Below are 20,779 nucleotides of genomic sequence, written 5' to 3'. Positions count from 1 at the left end.
GTGACTCCATAGCATCTTACTATACTGATGGGCAGTGACTGCAATGGGAGGGGGGTGAGGACTTGATAATATGGGTGAATGTTGAAACCACAATGTTGCTCATGTGAAACCTTCATAAGATTGTATATCAATGACACCTTAATTTAAAAAAAAGTTATTTCAGAAAGGGGAGTCTGATTAGGTAAGCTCTTCAAGCCCTATCCTGCTTAAAATTCTTCAGGGGCTCCTTGTTGCCCTCAAGTCCAAGCCCCCAACAGTTAACATGACTTTCAAAACACTGCTTGAAAGAGTGTGCTCAGTTCTCCCGCTCAGTGTTGTACACCTCCAACGTACACTCTATTCTGGCCTGAACCTTTCAGGTCCTGGAATATACACATGTTCTCTTGCATTTTCGGACTTCTATATGTCTTACTCTCTTTTCGCTCTCTCTTTGCCTGGCCCTCTGTCCTATGGTTTATGATTGAAAGAGATCGCTTCCCTGACCAACAGGCTTGGGGTCATATCCTTTCCTGTGCTTTCCTACTATACTTTTTGTTTATCCCTATCATAGCACTCATCATTCTCAAGTTTAAACACATATGACAGCAGGAACTGTATTTTATCATTCACTTTTGTATCTCCAGTGCCTGGCACATACTATACATTTTTTTAAAAGAGTTTAAATGATCAAATCTCAACTCAAAGAGGAAGAAAAAAAATTCACTTGAAAACATTTTCAATTTTCTAATTTAATAGAAATAAAACAATGTGACTTTCAAACAAGGCTTTAACCTAATCTAATACAACTTCTATAACACATTCCAGAGCATTGTAACAAGAAATATTTACAGGCAGCTAATGTATTAAATAACCATGAAAAGGGAATCTTGTTTTTATTACACACCAGCAAAAATACAGGAACGGAACAATTAGAAACTGCAACCTTATTTAAAAAATTAAATATGATTATTTAGAGAATACAATACCACAGAAACAGCACTTTTTCTTTAATAATTATATTGAAGGGTACTTATGTGCAAAAATAATAGTTGTAGTAGTAGAAATAATAATGAGGGGAGGAAACCAGTTGAAATACTGGAAGCAAAGAACTAATAAGGCTGTGAATTTAACCATTTCATGTGTAGGTATATCTACACAGAAAATCAACAGGCTTTCAGATTGCACAAATCTTTTTTTTATAGGCTTATATATATGTTTCACTGTGATTTAAAACATAGTAAATGCCTACATTTTTCAGACCAGGAGCAGACATGCATTTTATTCTTAAGATTGAAATTTAGGCCACACTTGAAAGGGAATATTGCAGTGGCACTCACAAAATCATTTCAGTGCCTTCCCCACATACAAATTTCGTGAATTTAAAAGAACGTCATTTTTAATTTTTAAGATTACTTATTTAAAAAGGGCTAAACTTAATTTTGTACATTTTATAGTTTATGACAAATATATCCAAATTGATTTTTTTGAAGATAATTGTTTCTCAGACACAATAAAAAACATATAAAAGACCCCGAAGGCAAACACAAGGAACTAAGATGGAAGAAATGCTATACATGCATTTTGACCAAGTAAAAGAAACCATTATTATATCTAAGAGTACATGTTGAATTCTGAAATGTCTATGTAAACTGTGGCATATACATTTTCTTCTTAAAAAAGTACCTTCAACTTTTTACTCAAATACCTACTTTTAAAAAAATATGCAACTTTCCCCAATTTTTAAAATAAAATGCCACAATATATTGTCATTAGTTCCAGAATACATTTAAATTTCTTAATTTGTAAAAGATAGACTGGGTGATATGCATACAAACTTTCCTATAAAATCACCATCCAGTATAGGATTGTGACATGCTATTAGGCAACAGACTTAAAGCAGTGTTATTGCTTTATCAAAGAGGAGATAACTGAGAGAGAGAAATAAAACATCCAGGTCTGCTAACATGATCAAACTGTGATACACCTTGAAAACCTTGGATCACCTTCAGCAGATTATTAATACAAATGGTATGAATTAAAGAATTTGGTTGCTTTAATTAGCAGAGTTGGGGTGGATGTGTTTGATAAAACTCCTGACTGATCCAATGCTGAGTATGCAAATAAGCAGCACTGACAGGAAATGACAAGAGACTTTATTTTATGTGCTAGATATCAGTGGGAGTGGGTAAGAGGGGGCGGTCACACCATCAACTTCCATTCTGAATACTAAGAGACTCTTTAGTAATATATGGCAGGTCATAATCCAAGGGCATAGTCAGAAGACCTAAATCTATTGGCTAATTAACACTAATCATGAATAATTACATGGCAGGATACCTGCTGAGGTAATTGATAGATCTACAATTTGCACATTATAAACTTTTTGCTTCTATTTAGAAGCACTACTACCTCTTTGGATTAACTAAAAATCTCAGAAACTGTTAAAACAAAAAGTAAGAATTAATTGACTTAAAATTTATTTAAAGTTCCCTTAGCTATGAAACAGAAGTCAGAAAAGTACCTTGTTGGTTCGAAAAAGGGTAATTTCAATAGTAGATCTAATGTCTTATCCTTTCTCTGTAGCAACACTTGATGTTTCTATATAGAGCATGACCTACAATCGAACCATGCTTTGGAACACACACATGCTTCACCCTGCAAAGCAACCCCTTTACTTAGTGAATCAGCTGAGCCAAGTGCTAAAAAATACAAATTTAGGCCAGCAGAAGAGACTGAGGAACATTTTGTTCTTAGTGTTCTGATGGGAGACGGAAACTTCAATTTGGCAAAAATTGAGCAAGCTCTTCAGGAAACATTAACATCTCTAAGTTGAAAATAGTGCCTCTTAACAAAGAATGCAGCTGCAAGAATGTATCAAAACAAACTGCCTTCATGGACTGATATTCAATATTTGTCTTTTTTCAAAACATAAATTAATAGGAAAACATGTAAGATATCTTAATATCAAAGTTTTTATACTTTTTAACAGCTATATTAGACAGTGCTGAACAAATAAACTTAGAAACAAAATGACCAGTGCACAAGAAAAAAGCTTTAATGAAATCTAAAGTAAACACCTTCATTTAATGGTGGCTGCTTGATAGTTAGTAATAGTGATTCCTCAGCAGTCTGAGTTATGTTCTCTTAACAGAAATGGAGCCTATCAGACATTAACAATTAAGTGGCTTTTTAAGAACCAAAAAAGAAAAAAAAAACAGAATTAAAAAACCTCCATTTAACATGGAAATGTTTTGAAGGAAACACATTATCTCTTAAAGCCCCAAGTATAAAGAAATAAATATTTACTTAAAATTGTTTTTCCCCCCATTGGTAGAACCTACGCATGCCTGTTGTCTAAGAATCATGAAAAGGATTCATATAAAGAACAGGTATAAAATACTAGAACTCAATGGCTTGACAAAGTGAAGCTACATTGCTACTTAGCACTTTCCAAAAATGTGTCCTTTGATGTCTCCTGGTAAACTGAAATCATGAATGTGTGGAAAAGAGGAAAATATGCAAAGATAAAAACATTTTTAAAGAATTTTCTCTATTATAAGAAAACTCCTCTTAGGAATTTGAAATTTAAGTAAAATGATAAATCAGTTTAGTATATATTTTCAAGTTTACTTTAAAACAAAACTGAAAGAGAAGCTAAAAGGAAGTCACAGTATGAAAGTAAGTTAATAGCTATAATAAAAAACTTTAAATATACCACCAGAAAGCCTGAATAATATTCATGTTTACCCCCACCACTTATTAAGAAAAGAAAAACAACCCAAAGGAATTTGTATAGTTATTCTTTAGAGCACTTTATTTGATTCAATATGCACTAAAAAAGTATTTACCTCTTAGACAATTATGTTAAATAATTTTTTCTGAGTAGTCTAATGTATTATCTGCCGAAGCTGAATTTTCAAAAGGGCAAATGATTTGCCACAAATCTGCTGACATCTGAAAAATAACTAATGGCAAGTCTTCTATTTTGGTCACTTTATATTCTAACATGTCCATACAAAAAAGCAGCACTGAAAATTTTAACCCAACAAAAGAGAAGCCTGTACACAGTCTAGAACATACATCTTGGATCTGAGCAGCACAAATGGAGAAGAAAAATGAAACAGAACCAAGGTGGTTTATCTGCCTCGGATGCTGCAATCAGGGTAGTAAGGGTGGGTTTACTCCAGTAACCATTCAAGTGGGGATTGGCTCATTTTTCAGGATTTACTTACAGGTCTCTTCTAAGTCCTTTAAGCCCCCAGTCCATGCAAATGTCCCACTTGGTGGACAGATGAGTAATCTAACCCCACCGGGTTTATTTCAATATTTTGATATTTTAATAATAAGCTGCTTCTGAAGATTTTCTGAGAAGTCTGTTCTCTATTAAAATAAGGTAGAACCTCAAAATATGAATGTGAACATTAGAAATAGACAGCATATATTACAAATCCATTCTTGATAGGAACATTAGTAAGAATACACATTAGATTAAAAAACAAGCTCAGCAAATGTTGCTGATCTGCCAGAAGTTTTAGTTCACTATTTACAAATAAGACAAAGTGAATACAGAAAATCTTACACATTTGGTAGCGGACAGATTACTGTTTGCCAATAGTGAGTCTATCAGAAAACTGATATGGAGGAAGACTGGGTAAGAGCCAGTTGTCACCTTCCTAATCAAATTTAAATGTACAGAAAACTAGATTAATTCTGAAACAAACATTCTGCCTTTCATGGGAATAACTGTAAGATCAGATGACCTGACTAGGAAATGCAATTCTGTGGAAGCTGTTTTCTGGAAATGACTACTGTAACAATCATGATCTGCTACTGAAAAGGTACCATAGCTTTATTTCAGTAGACCACTAAAGGTGATTAAATGATGATCAATGATCATGTATCCTAGATTTTAAGTATGAATAGAAAATAAAACTACTGTTGGTTCTTTAAAGCAATATAAAAACTAACGCCCAACAGCATCAAAATGAGAAAAAAATGTAACGGCACAATTCAATGCACATCTGCACTGACATCAAAGAGGAATCTGAGCAACTTTGATTTTAACTAGAAAACAAACTAGTACATATGGATGTGGAGGGGGAGGGATAAAAGTTGTTTCAATAACTGTGTGCTCTAGGCCAAAGAGACAATTCATTAAGTGACATGTCCTTCAAGTATTTTACTTATACACCCAATGTCCTGCACCAATCAATACCACATGTTCAGCATCTGCCCATTCTAAAGAATTCCTCTTCAGTAACAGAAATCTTCAAATCATTTCACTTTTGCTTTTTGTTTTTACTTTTAAAGTTGCACATAGAGTTCTCTCCCCCTTTCTTGACAAGAAAGTGTTTTCTGTCCATTATTTCAATCTAATACTGTGTAAAAGCTATCACCTTCTTCCAGGAGGTGCCCACTGTAGGCAGGATATTCCAGCAACATTTTAAATAAAGTTTCTTTCTTTTTTTTTTTTTTTAAACAATTGGTTTAAGTTCATGTCATTTTACTTTATATGTACTGGTCTCTCATCTGACTTTAGGCGTTTTCTGCGGGGCTGTATAAAGTCTTCATCAGAGTCCTCAGTTACCTCACCATCATCCTCTTCCTGCTCAAACTCTGGCAAAGGTGCGAAGGTCCTGTCTGAGTAGATCTCTGTGAGTTTATCTTCAAAGTACAATGCAACTGCTTTCCCTGCCTGAGCTACTTCTGAATCAGCCTGCAAGCAAAAGATAGGAACATTCACCTATTGGTAATGCATATTCCTTCACCAAGTTTGCATGGTCTGAAAAGCTTACCTTCAAATTAATTTCTTGTGTGTCTGCATAAACTTGAACAACTTTCATCATCTAAAAAGGATACCAGAGTCAAAAAAAAAAAAAGGGAAATTATAATCCTTTCTAAAGTTATGAGACTGCATAGGATTGGCAATGAAAAGTCAGCCATACTAGGGGAAACAAATTGCTATAACCAGATTAAGTGTTTTCTAAACTTCTATAGACCATGGAACCACTTTCTTTACAAAGCTTTGTTACTAAAGCTACCATGAAACCTCAAATCCTTGTCTCAAATTCTGAGTTAGTGAGGTTGATCCGAAAAAAACTTGGTCTGAATATATCAATCTCTAAGAGAAAAATATTTGTGAAATGAATAGGAGAAATGTTATTTTTAAAAAGCTGCCAAACTTTCAGCAAACCACTTAATCAGAATTTTTTATGGCAATTTGCTAATCAAAAAGTACTTATTTATTACTGAAGTGATAAAATGGTTCTTCTTCTTCCTGGAAAATGTTAGCTATAGTTCATGAGAGCATATTTATTTGAAAATAATCTAACTGTATTAGAAAATAAAACAAAACACCTAGGCCTGTATTAATTTAACTAAAGTGACTGAGGCTTTACTATATATATATTCTCTGTGGCATATTGCTATGAAGGTGACTACATTTCTCACCTAATAAAGTTTTATTCCCCCAAAATTTTATAAAGTCACCTAGATGCTTCTCCAAAGGCAGCTATAATAGACTTTAAATGATTCACTGTGATTTATTCTACCAATAATCACATGGAACCCAAATTTCATCAGCAATAGAGAAGAGATTTTAGGACTAAGGAATTCCTTTTAAAGATTTTTGTGGATTCTCATCCAATTCCATTCTTCTCCTATATATAGTGGTGAAAATCTTAACAGTAACAGCCTTGACTTTTCCCAAAGTTAACAAAAATAATTTCCTTGAAGGAAGTATATATCTCATTTCTTTCCAAAGTATGGGTAGCTCATCCTTACCCTCAAAAAAATACATAACAAAGTTAATCAAAGTCACATTGCTGAGATCAGCAAACTCAACTTTATATACTCTGGACTACTATTCAAGATGAGCCACCAGAGATTAATTATGATTTCAAGGTTCTACAATTACATGGTCAAATAATAAAAATCAACAGTCATTAGTACAGATGCCTTCCTGAAATACAAATGCCTACCCCAAATGTAGGTTCTTTATAATCATTCCCACAAATACTTAACTATAGACTTTAAATTATATATAGTAAAATTTCTTTGGAGCTGTGGATACAATCAAATTTTAATTTTTAATAGAACTGAAACAGAAAAAATTTTTTTAAATCAAATTAGAAAAATCCCTTGACAGAAAAAACAAATCCAAAACAAAACAAATAAACAAACGAAAACTAACAATCTAAAACTCTATAGTTTAGAAGCTAACATACTTCATTAAACCTTTCACAGTTCTTGAAGATCAAACGGACATCCGCCACAAAGTCTTCTGGGACTTGGTAGTGTTGGGAATGTTTTTTCTGAAGCTTCTTTTTCACGGTAGATAAATCCATTGGTTTTTTTATAATTTTATAGTAGTTTGGTATCTAAGAAGTAAATAAATAAGGACAGATAAGGATTCTCCAAAAATGCCAAACTATATTATTTGAAAATGCACAGCATATAAATTTTAGAAAAATAAAAGGTTGATTATTGAGCCAGCTGCTTGCAAATTTGGGGTAGAGTCAATGTATTTTAAATCTCCTGTCCCAATCATATCATAAAAATCAAATCACATTCAGAATATGTGGCAGTCTCCATGGTTAGTAAAGGCTCCAAAGTTTAATCTTTAGTTAGCAGATTTCAAAAGGAAGCAATCAGCAAAGGTAAGCCAACCACTACCATTAAGAACACATCTGGCTCATCAAAATTTTAAGGTTTTTTTAAAGGAAAGAAAAAAAAATTAGAAAATAAATTGTTGTTATTACAATGTAATGTCTTTTAGATGAAATAGCTTTATATCACAAAGAACTTTGGACATAGCAACAGAGGCAGAAACATTGTAGTAACACAAGAGAAAAATTATTAACCATTTAATGATCATACTGGGAGTTTTGTCCTCAACTCTTACCCAAAAATTTGTATTGATGGGAAAAAACTGGACATAGAGAAGCTATTTAAGGACCTCAGAAAAGAAAATATTTGAAGGTCATTTTCTACAGTAAAGTCTCTGAACTTGAAGACTTTCTAGTATCAGATAATTACTACTTGTATACATCTTCCTTGTATCTAGCCTTTTGTGCTTTAAATTCATTTCTGAGCCCACACAGTAAACAAGTCTACTATTTAATATTGTATAACAGGCCTATTATTCAATAATAATCTTAATTTAGCAACTGATGGCAAGCAAATAAAATGTGTATACCATATTCCCATACCATTTGGGGGCACTGAGCAGCTTGTATTCTTTTTACTGTGGGATTTTAGAGCCTTTATTCCTTCAAAAGCCTTCAAGATAAACAAAGAACAGTGACTTGCAAAACTTTTCCCAGTCTTTTCCTAATCTTGATTGTTCATGTGAGAGGGCTTATTGTCCTAAGGTAAAGAGTGAGTGTGAAAGACTCAATTTTATATTTTTATTTAAAACAATACTTACATAGAGATTGTTTTCTCCCCAAGGTACAGTTTAGAATCACAAAACTAGAATCTTAGAAATGATTCAGCCCAATAATCCCACTGTACAGTTTAAAAAGTACAGGCAGTAAATTTCCCCAAAAGTTATAAGACTAGTTAATAGCGGAACTAAGCTAAGTCTTCTGATTCCTAGTTCAAGATTCTTTCAATTATATCTGTATCCTTTATGTCCATTTTAAAAATAAAAGAGGGCATGTAAACTCAATTCATTAAATTTTCGTGACAACATAATCTTTAAAAACAAACTGCAATTTTAACAAATGACTCTCACATCCATTTAGCCCTAATACAATTTCTCATTAATTAAGAGTACTTACAACATTAATGGGTACTATATTAAAATATTTTACACAGGTTATTATATGCAATCCACAGAATAACCCCTGAGGAGAGAAACAGTATTAGAAAAGAAAACCTGAATCTTATTCAAAAAGCCTGGGTTTTAACACAAGCAGTCTGAGAAAAAAGTCCATAATCTGAAGTATTATACTAAACTTCACCATGTAGGTACTAAAGTAAACAACTCACCGAAGCAGGAACTGGCTCCTGGAATTCAATACTTAATTCATGGCAATAGAGGTAAAGCAGAAGACGTTCACATTTCTGGCCCAAGAAAAGAAAAGAAAACCCATGAAATGTTCTTCTCCCTTAATAAGATATTCTTGAAAATGAAAACTTTATCACTACAAAGCATTATTACGACAAAATAAACATAAGCCTCCTCATACTAAACTATCTGACTAGATATATATATACCCCAAGAAAACCACCTTGTTTCCCATTTAGTTTTTCAGACTATATTTTAAATGAATTTACTGAACATACAGTAATGCCTTTGCTCTTAGGTGATTTATGTACTGGTAACTCTTACCTATTTATACAAATGGAAAGGAGTTGTAAAACCAACATACAGCATTTTGTGCAAAAATTTAGAGAGTACCTGGAACCTATAAACTATCACTGCCGCTATGCATTATAATCCAAGGCAGTCAGGACATGTGTTCATACTCTTTCTTAAAATGATTGACTCAGGTTCAAAACTAACTAAAAATTGTGTCTTCTCAACCCAATTCTAGAACCTTTTTACATAATCATTTTATGACTGTGATTACAAATACATTTTACACTTACAGTTTTCATTTGCTTAAACATTTTTTAATTGAAGTATCACTGATTGATATACAATCTTACATTGGTTTCAAATGTACAACACAGTGGTTCAACAGTTATCAATATTATTAAATCTTCACATCCACTAGAAGAGCTACTATCTGTCAACATGGGAAGATGTTACAGATCATTGACTATATTCTCCATGCTGTACTACTGTCCCCATGACCAACCTATATTGTGATTGAGAATTATTGTGCTGTTTTATCCACCTAACCCCTCCCCTCCCACCTATGCCAGCCTCTTCCCCTTGGTAACAAGTAGTCACTTCTCAGTGTCTATGAGTCTACAGCTGTTCTGTTCATTCTGTTTTGCTTTGTTATTTATACTCCACAAATAAGTGAAATCATATGGTATTTGTCTTTCTACACATGGCTTATTTCACTGAGCATAATACCCTCTAGATCCATCCATTTTGTTGCGTGGCAGGCTCTCTTTTCTATTTATAGCTGAATAATATTCCATTGTGTATATTACCACATCTTTATCCATTCATCTATTGATGGGCACTTAGGTTATTTCCATACTTTGGCTATTGTAAACAATGCAATAATAAACATTGCTTACACTTCTTTCAATGTAAGTTGTATACTCTAAACACATGCACTCTCTTCATAAATATTGGAGGAAGGATTTTGCAAGCATATACATCAGATTACAGCCAAACATAATTGTAATGACCACAGACATTTATCTTTGGAAATCACACTATATAACACATTAGCAGAAATCTGAGTGAATTGAGAAGAGGATTTTGGATTTTATTTTTAATATGATGTGAAGCTATTAGAGGATTTTAAGCAAGGAAGTATAACAGATTTATCTTAAAGTCTATTTTTAAAAGAATACTATGTACAGTACAGAAAATGGATTATAGAGGGGCAAGAGTACAATTCTGGGAGTTCAGTGAATAGATTATTACAACTATATGCATTTTATTCTTATAACATGTATAGCAAATGAAAAGCTATAAAGGCTGCCTCAAAAGGTAAAGGGTCTGACTTCAAGCTGTGCTACAAAGCCACAGACATCAAGACAATTTGGTACTAGCAGAAGAACAGACCAATAGACCAATGGAACAGACTAGAGAGCCCAGATATAAACCCAACCATATACAGTGAATTAATATACAATAAAGGAGCCATGGACATACAATGGGGAAATGACAGCCTCTTCAACAACTGGTGTTTGCAAAACTGGACAACTACATGCAAGAGAATGAAACTGGATTATTGTCTAACCCCATACACAAAAGTAAACCTGAAATGGATCAAAGACCTGAATGTAAGTGATGAAATGATAAACTCTTAGTAGGCTTTGCTGAGGAGCCAAGATGGTGGTGTGAGTAGGGCAGTGGAAATCTCCTCCAAAAACTACATAGATTTTTGAAAATACAACAAATACAACAATTCCTAAAAGAGAGACAAGAAGATACACTACAACAGCCAGGCTACATCTACATCTGCGAGAACCCAGTGCCTCACGAAGGGGTAAGATACAAGCTGTGGCCTGCTGGGACCCAAGCACCTCCCCCCACAACCAAGCTCCCCAGCAGGAGGAGAGGAGCCAGAGTGGGGAGGGAGAGGGAGCCCAGGACTGCTAAATAACCAGCCCTAGTCATCCACACCGGGAGCACAGACCCACATTGCATGGTGTGCTGGATACTAGGGAAACGGGACAGTAAAATCTGTGAGTGCATCCCCGCAGCTGGCACCCCTGTGATTTTTTGAAAGTCTTAAAGGGACAGGACCCTCACAGCTGGAGGGCAGCAACCCGGCACACTCAGCCCAGCAGCTGGGAATCCAAGGGAACACCAGAAGCCCTAACCTCCTGGGTGGCAGCATAGCTCTGAAGCCATACACGGCAATAAACAGCCTCCCATCTATTACCCCTCTGGTGCAGCCCTGTCATACCAGGGGAGCAGCCTGACAGCAGCTGCGCCCACAGGAACCGCCCAGAGCCTCCCACACAGCCACCCAGGCCAGACTTGGAGGCCCCACTGGTGCGCACAGACACAGGAAGCCAGGACAGGGCGCCAAGGGACACCGTTCTCACAGAAGAGCACACCCGGTGTGCCTGACACTCTCTGCAGGGCTGCAGGCTACTCCGACAGCTGCCCCAACCACGGCGGCTCAGGAAATAAACCCAGAAGCAGCTCCACTTGGGTGGGTAACCAGTAGAGGCAGCCAGGAGGGCAAAGCAACCAGCAAGCAGGAAGGGACTTTGTTCTCCCAGCTAACACACACGCCAACTGCCCACAACTACCTCTATAGCCATGAAAAGGCAGAAGAATCTGATCCAGTCCAGAATCACCCAGACAGCCCCTGAGAGGGAGCCTGGGGAGATAGACTTAATCAATCTTCCTGAAAAAGAATTCAAAATAAAGGTCATAAACATGCTGATGTACCTGCAGAGAAATATGCAAGAGCTAAAGGATCACGTCAGGAGGGAGAACAGAGAAATAAAACAATCTCGGGAAGGATTTAAGAGCAGACTGGATTAGGTGCAAGAGGCCGTTAATGGAATAGAAATAAGAGAACAGAAACTCAGAGAAGCTGAGGCAGAGAGATATAAAAGGATCTCCAGGAATAAAAGAATACTAAGAGAACTGTGTGACCAATCCAAACAGAACAATATTTGCAATATAGGGGTGCCAGAATAAGAAAAGAGAAAAAAGGGATAGAAAGTGTATTTGAAGAAATAATTGCTGAAAACTTCCCCAAACTGGTGGAGGAAATAGTCTCTCAGACCACGAAAGCCCACCGAACTCCCAACACAAGGGATACAAGGAGGACAACACCAAGACACGTAATAATTAAAACGGCAAACACCAAGGACAAGGACAGAGTATTAAAGGCAGCCAGAGAGAGAAAAACGGTCAGCTACAAAGGAAAATCCATCAGGCTATCAGCAGACTTCTCAACAGAAACCTCACAGGCGAGAAGAGAATGGCATGATATATTTATGCAAAAAAAACCAGAAGGGCCTTGAACCAAGGATACTGTATACAGCACGATTATCATTTAAATTTGAAGTAGGGATTAAAGAATTCCCAGACAAGCAAAAGTTGAGGGAATTTGTCTACCAAAAACCACCTCTACAGGGTATTTTAAAGGGACTGCTCTAGATGGAAGCACTCCTAAGGCTAAATAGATGTCACCAGAGAAAATAAAATCACAGCAAAGAAAGCAGACCAACCAAACACTAACTAAAGCCAAAAAACAAAATCAACTACTCATAAAAGCAGTCTAAGGAAACACAAAAGAGTACAGAATGAAACACCTAACATAAAGAATGGAGGAGGGAGAATAAGAAGGGAGAGAAATAAAGAATCATCAGACTGTATTTATAATAGCTTAATAACAGAGTTAACTTAGACAGTTAGATAGTAAAGAAGCTACCCTTGAACCTTTGGTAACCACGAATCTAAAGTCTGCAATTGCAGTAACTACATATCTTTCAATAATCACCCTAAATGTAAATGGATTGAATGCAGGAATCAAAAGACACAGAGTAACAGAATGGATGAAAAAGCAAGACCCATCTATATGCTGCTTACAAGAGACTCACCTCAAACCCAAAGACATGCACAGACTAAAAGTCAAGGGATGGAAAAAGATATTTCATGCAAACAACAGGGAGAAAAAAGCAGGTGTTGCAGTACTAGTATCAGACAAAATAGACTTCAAAACAAAGAAAGTAACAAGAGATAAGGAAGGACATTACATTATGATAAAGGGGTCAGTCCAACAAGATGATATAACCATTATAAATATATATGCCCCCAATACGGGAGCACAAACATATGTGAAACAAATACTAACAGAATTAAAGGAGGAAATAGAATGCAATGCATTCATTTTAGGAGACTTCAACACACCACTCACTCCAAAGGACAGATCCACCAGACAGAAAATAAGTAAGGACACAGAGGCACTGAAAAGCGCATTAGAACTGATGGACCTAACAGACATCTACAGAACTCTACACCCAAAAGTAGCAGGATACACATTCTTCTCAAGTGCACATGGAACATTTTCCAGAATAGACCACATACTAGGCCACAAAAACAGCCTCAGTAAATTCAAAAAGATTGAAATTCTACCAACCAACTTCTGAGACCACAAAGGTATAAAACTATAAATAAATTGTCTGAAGCCACACATGGTGGATCAATGGATCAAAGGCCAAATTAAAATAGAGATCAAGCAATATATGGAGACAAATGACAACAACAGCACAACACCCTAACTTCTATGGGACACAGCAAAGGCAGTTCTAAGAGAAAGAATATAGCAATCTAGGCATATTTAAAGAAGGAAGAACAATCCCAAATGAACAGTCTAAAGTCACAATTATTGAAACTGGAAAAAGAAGAACAAATGAGGCCCAAAGTCAGCAGAAGGAGGGACATAATAAAGATCAGAGAAGAAATAAATAAAATCAAGAAGAATAAAACAATAGAAAAAATCAATGAAACCAAGAGCTGGTTCTTTGAGAAAATAAACAAAATACATAAGACCCTAGCCAGACTTATTAAGAGAAAAAGAGAATCTACATGCATCAACAGAATCAGAAATGAGAAAGGAAAAACCACAATGGACCCCACAGAAATACAAATAATCATTAGAGAATACTATGAGAATCCATATGTCAACAAGCTGGAAAACCTAGAATGGACAACTTCCTAGAAAAATACAACCTTCCAAGACTGACCCAGAAAGAAACAGAAAATCTAAACAGACCAATTACCAGCAATGAAATTGAAGCAGTAATCAAAAAACTACCCAAGAGCAAAACCCCCGGGCCAGATGGATTTACCGTGGAATTTTATCAGACAGTGAAGACATAACACCCATTCTCCTTAAATTTCCAAAAAAGTAGCAGAAGAGGGAATACTTCCAAACTCATTTTATGAGGCCAGCATCACCCTACTACCAAAACCAGGCAAAGACCCCACCAAAAAAAAAAATTACAGACCAATATCTCTGATGAACATAGGTGCAAAAATACTTTACAAAATATTAGCAAACCAAATTCAAAAATACATCAAGAGGATCATACACCATGACCAAGTGGGATTCATCTCAGGGATGCAAGGATGGTACAACATTTGAAAATCCATCAGCATCATCCACCACATCAACAAAAAGGACAGAAACCACATGATCATCTCCATAGATGCTGAAAAAGCATTTGACAAAATTCAACATCCATTCAACATAAAAACTCTCAACAAAATGGGTATGGAGGGCAAGTACCTCAACATAATATAGGCCAGATATGATAAATCCACAGCCAACATCATACTGAACAGCGAGAAGCTGAAAGCTTTTCCTCTAAGATTGGGAACAAGACAGGGACGCCCACTCTCCCCACTGTTATTCAACATAGTACTGGAGGTCCTAGCCACAGCAATTAGACAAAACAAAGAAATACAACCAATCCAAATTGGTAAAGAAGAAGTTAAACTGTCACTATTTGCAGATGACATCATATTGTACATAAAAAACCCTAAAGACTCTTCTCCAAAACTACTAGAACTGATAACGGAATTCAGCAAAGTTTCAGGATACAAAATTAATAGACAGAAATCTGTTGCTTTCCTATACACTAACAATGAACTAGCAGAAAGAGAAATCAAGAAAACAATTCCATTCACAATTGCATCAAAAAGAATAAAATACCTAGGAATAAACCTAACCAAGGAAGTGAAAGACCTATACCCTGAAAACTACAAGACACTCTTAAGAGAAATTAAAGAGGACACTAACAAATGGAAAGTCATCCCATGGTCTTGGCTAGGAAGAATATTGTCAAAACAGCCATCCTGCCCAAAGCAATCTACAGATTCAAAGCACTCCCTATCAAAATACCAACAGCATTCTGCAACGAACTGGAACAAATAGCTCTAAAATGCATATGGAACCACCAAAGACCCCGAATAGCCAAAGCAATCCTGAGAAGGAAGAATAAATTGGTGGGGATCTCGCTCCCCAACTTCAAGCTCTACTACAAAGCCACAGTAATCAAGACAATTTGGTACTGGCACAAGAACAGACCCACAGACCAGTGGAACAGAAAAGAGACTCCAGACATTAACCCAAACATATATAGTCAATTAATATACGATAAAGGAGGCATGGACATACAATGGAGAAATGACAGTCTCTTTAACAGCTGGTGTTGGCAAAACTGGACAGCTACGTGTAAGAGAATGAAAACGGATTATTGTCTAACCCCATACAGAAAAGTAAATTTGAAATGGATCAAAGACCTGAATGTAAGTCATGAAACCATAAAACTTTTAGAAAAAAACATAGGCAAAAATCTCTTGGACATAAACATGAATGACTTCTTCATGAACATATCTTCCCAGGCAAGGGAAACAAAAGCAAAAATGAACAAGTGGGACTACATCAAGCTGAAAAGCTTCTGTACAGCAAAGGAGACCACCAATAGAACAAAAAGGCATCCTACAGTAATGGACAATATATTCATAAATAACAGATCCGATAAAGGGTTGACATCCAAAATATATAAAGAGCTCACTCACCTCAACAAACAAAAAGCAAATAATCCAATTAAAAAATGGGCAAAGGAGCTAAACAGACACTTCTCCAAAGAAGAAATTCAGATGGCCAACAGGCACATGAAAAGATGCTACACATTGCTAATCATCAGAAAAATGCAAATTAAAATCACAATGAGATATCACCTCACACCAGTAAGGATCGCCACCATCCAAAAGACAAACAACAACAAATGTTGGCAAGGTTGTGGAGAAAGGGGAACCCTCCTACACTGCTGGTGGGAATGTAAACTAGTTCAACCATTGTGGAAAGCAGTATGGAGGTTCCTCAAAAAGCTCAAAATAGAAATACCAGTTGACCCAGGAATTCCATTTCTAGGAATTTATCCTAAGAATGCAGGAGCCCAGTTTGAAAAAGACAGATGCACCCCTATGTTTATCGCAGCCCTATTTACAATAGCCAAGAAATGGAAGCAACCTAAGTGTCCATCAGTAGATGAATGGATGAAGATGTGGTATATATACACAATGGAATATTATTCAGCCATAAGAAGAAAATAAATCCTACCATTTGTAACAACATGGATGGAGCTAGTGGGTATTATGCTCAGGGAAATAAGCTAGACAGAGAAAGACAAGTACCAAATGATTTGACTCATATGTGGAGTATAAGAACAAAGAAAAAACAGAAGGAGCAAAACAGCAGCAGACTCACAGAACCCAAGAGTGGACTAACAGTTACCAAAGGTAAAGGAACTGGGGAGGATGGGTGGGAAGGGAGGGAGAAGGGGGTGGGGGAGAAGAAAGGGGGCATCAGGATTACCATGTATAATGTGGGGGGGGGGGGGGCACAGGGAGGGCTGTGCAACACAGAGAAGACAAATAGTGATTCTACAGCATCTTACTACGCTGATGGACAGTCACTGTAATGGGGTTTGTGGGGGTGGGGGAGACTTGGTGATGGGGGGAGTCTAGTAAACATAATGTTTCTCATATAATTATAGATTAATGATACCAAAACAAACAAACAAACAAACAAACGAACTCTTAGAAGACAACATAGGCAAAAATCTCCTATGAATATAAACATGAGCAACTTTTTCCTGAATCAATCTCCTCAGGAAGGAAAAAATAAATAAAAAATGAACACATGGGAGTACATCAAACTAAAAAGCTTCTGTACAGCAAAGGGCACCATCAACAGAACAAAAAGCATCATACAGTATGGGAGAATATACTTGTAAATGACGTATCCAACAAGGGGTTAACATCCAAAATACGTAAAGACCTCACACACCTCAACAACCAAAAATCAAATAACCCGAATAAAAAATGGGCAGAGGATATGAAGAGACAATTCTCCAAAGAAGAAATTCAGATGGCCAACAGGCACATGAAAAGATGTTCCACATTACTAATTATCAGGGAAATGCAAATAAAAACCACAATGAAACATCACCTCACACCAATTAGGATGGCCAGTATCGAAAAGACTAAAACAACAACAAATGCTGGCAAGTATACAAAGAAAGAGGAACCCTTCTAACACTGCTGGTGGGTATGTAAGCTATTTCACCCATTGTGGAAAGCAATACCCAAGCTCCTCAAAAACTAAGTTGACCCAAAATTCTACTCCTAGGAATTTACCAAAAGAGTACAAGTTCTCAGATTCAAAAGGACATATTCACCCCTATGTTTACTGCAGCACTATTTACAATAGCCAAGATATGGAAGCAACCTAAGTGTCCATCAGTAGATGAATGGATAAAGAAGATGTGGTACATATACACAATAGAATACTATTCAGCCGTAAGAAAGAAAGAAATACTACCATTTGCAGCAACATGGATGGAGCTGGAGGATATTATGCTCGGTGAAATATGCCAGGCAGACAGAGACAAGTACCAAATGATTTCACTCATTAGTGGAGTATAACAACAAAGCAAAACTGAAGGAACAAAACAGCAGCAGACTCGCAGACTCACCGACTCCAAGAAGGGACCAGCAGTTACTAAAGGGGAGAGGTGGGGAAGGGCAGGTGGGGAGGGAGGGAGAAGGGGATTGAGGGGTATTATGATTGGTACACACGGTGTGTGTGGGGTCACGGGGAAGACAGAGTAGCACAGAGAAGACAAGTAGTGACTCTGTGGCATCTTACACTACACTGATGGACAGAGATTTCAATGGGGTATGGGAGGGACTTGATAATATGGGCGAATGTAGTAACCACATTGTTTTTTCATGTGGAACCTTCATAAGAGTGTACATCCATAATACCTTAATAAAAAATATTAATAAAAAAAGTAATGGGGAAGGGGGAGGAGTAAGAAAACAGAATTATGATCACTCCTCATTCTGTTATTTCAGATAGATTTCTGGCTTGAGCAAAAGATGAATGGCAGTACCATTTAATTATGGGAAATCTAGGAGAGGAATGCAATTTTTCAGTTATTTGCTTATTTGTTGCTTTTTGAAGAAGAGAGGATTAGAAATCAAGATTTTGGTTACAGCCTGTTGACTATAAGGAAGCTGATATTAGAGTCTGGAGCTGAGGATTAGAGATAAAGATTTCAGAAGTCATCAATGAACCATCAGATAATAAGATGAAAGAATGAAATTTATCAAATTACATGTATATTATACTGAACAAAAAAGATATATAGCCAAACAACTACAGAGTCCCTATTAGTAAATAAATTTATCTAATACTTACCCTTTGGTCCATGGGGCTTAACCCTTGTGCAGTTTTCCCCTTCTTACTATGTTGCAAATTATCACAATCATATTCAACTTCTGGTTTCCCAATATCTCTGCAAAATGTACATATCCAGTCCCCACTAAAGAGGGAAATAGGCAATTAGACCATGCAATTATAATGAAACCCACACTATAGAAAGAAATAGTTCCCTTAGAGGAAAGTCTCCAGTTAATTTTCTTTTTCTTCCAGTTTTTGGGGAGAAGAGAGGCTCTATTCTCATCAAATCTCATAATGTGAAGTTGTGTGCTAAAGACATCCCAAAGCTTTTTCCAGTCATTCTTAACTGACAACCTTCTGGAAAGCTTTATAAAACTGATTTCTCAGCATTCAAAAAGGGTCTCTTCATTGCACAAAGTTGATGATCAGTACTTGTAGCGTAAGACAAATCCTCAGACTCTAATAATACTATCACAATATTCATGAATAAGAAAAGAGTACAGAATATGGAGTTCCCTGGGTATCTTGTACTATTTGGGCATATGTTAAACATGCCAAAAATAAAATTCTTTTTCATGGCCAGTCAAAAGCCTAGAATACAAACATACCTTTGTTAAGTGCAAGAACACGCACATATACCCTTGTAAGTCTGTACATTCTACAGTTTGTTTACATCAGATTTCTATCAAACCTTAAAGTCCAGAATGACTCCTTCTTTTCATTCTACCTCTCCATCCCCCATCATATATAAAGAAATTCTAAGTCTAGGAATTTGTGTCATAAGCTGTCAACATAAGCATCTAGAGTTTTCTTTCCAAAAGCATCTGCCTTTGAGAAAAAGCATTCAGTAGCAAAATTCTAACATTCCAGCAGATGCTACTATCCAAAGGAAAGAAAAATATGAAAAGCCTTAATTTTAAGATCAAACTGCCAATGCTTTTCTTTTCTAAAAGATTATAAAGAAAAAAAAGGCAAATGACTTTACATCCCTGGCAAATGACTATACCTCCTAAGACTTAGGTAAGAATTACAATTCTTCAGAAAAATATTCTCTCACTGTTTATATATCTATAACATTTCTAATACAAAAAGGTATTATTTTTCACAAAGGGCAGCATTATTGAATTATAATCATTACTTCTCAGGAATCTGACAGGAAATGTGAATTTTTTAAAAGAAGTTGGGTTTCCCAAAAACATTTTACTTTCACTTAAACAGAAATTTGGGAGTAAGGGTTGGAAAGCAGGAGGCCAAGAGAGAGAAATATGACTTTACGGTCTCTGAAATCAACTGGAAACAACATTGCAAGAACATAAAATGTTAAGTGGATGAGAAAAGCTCTTTTAATTCAACTCTACCACGTTAGGTTTAGAATCTAATCCCTGAAAATTAGTGAACTGCCCAAGCTCATTAAGCTAGTTCACTACAGATTACAACCAGATTACAGGTTTTATAACCAAGCCCATCCCAGCACATTTGTTCCACTGCACTAAGCTGGTATCATCAGCTTTCCCTGGTGCAAATGAATATTTGCATGCTTGAAACCAGGTTTAGCTGCCATGGGGTCAAACAGCAGGAGAACAATGCTCCTATTTTCCCCTGATCTTTCTATATTTACCTTTACCCGAGGTTCTTCTCTCCTAAATAAGGAATCCAGTAACTGCTCGTTCCGAAGTTAATGACTGAAAGACATTCCAACTAGATGACTGAACGTAAAGTCTGAGAAATTTGCACGCAGTGCTTCAGCGTGGCACTACTAATTAACTGCTTCCAGTGGTCAAGAGGAAGCTAATAAAAAAATTCAAGATCCTGAAGGCTTTTTCACAAAGTACTTGTTTTCTTTTTAAATACTTTTTCAGAGCTTCCAAACATTATAAAAGTAGGTTTTGTGTAAGACTTAATAAAAGAAGCTTCAAACTTAATAGTATTCATAAATA

The 20,779-nt window shown here is 36.1% G+C and overlaps 1 protein-coding gene across 3 annotated transcripts in view; it reads right to left on the bottom strand.

Moving 5' to 3' along the window:
- Window positions 1–708: 708 nt before the first annotated feature.
- The window catches only part of TRIM33 (tripartite motif containing 33), a 136,736-nt gene continuing 116,665 nt past the window's right edge, over window positions 709–20,779 (bottom strand). The window contains exons 16-20 of one of the 3 annotated variants that reach the window (XM_037019977.2): window positions 18,861–18,984; window positions 8,974–9,048; window positions 7,206–7,358; window positions 5,775–5,825; window positions 709–5,695 (exon numbers count right to left, since the gene is read on the bottom strand). In XM_037019977.2, coding sequence (XP_036875872.1) covers window positions 5,483–5,695; window positions 5,775–5,825; window positions 7,206–7,358; window positions 8,974–9,048; window positions 18,861–18,984 — 616 coding nt within the window. In that variant the 3' untranslated portion in view covers window positions 709–5,482. Of the gene's footprint in view, window positions 5,696–5,774; window positions 5,826–7,205; window positions 7,359–8,189; window positions 8,260–8,973; window positions 9,049–18,860; window positions 18,985–20,779 lie in introns of all 3 variants that reach the window. The other 2 variants (XR_012130272.1, XM_037019978.2) reach the window with 2 other exon arrangements.

The sequence above is a fragment of the Manis javanica genome, chromosome 4 (genome assembly GCF_040802235.1).
Source record: "Manis javanica isolate MJ-LG chromosome 4, MJ_LKY, whole genome shotgun sequence".
NCBI lineage: Eukaryota > Metazoa > Chordata > Mammalia > Pholidota > Manidae > Manis > Manis javanica.
The sequence above is the reverse complement of the archived record's forward strand: the minus strand, read 5'-3'. Positions and strand labels throughout refer to the sequence as shown.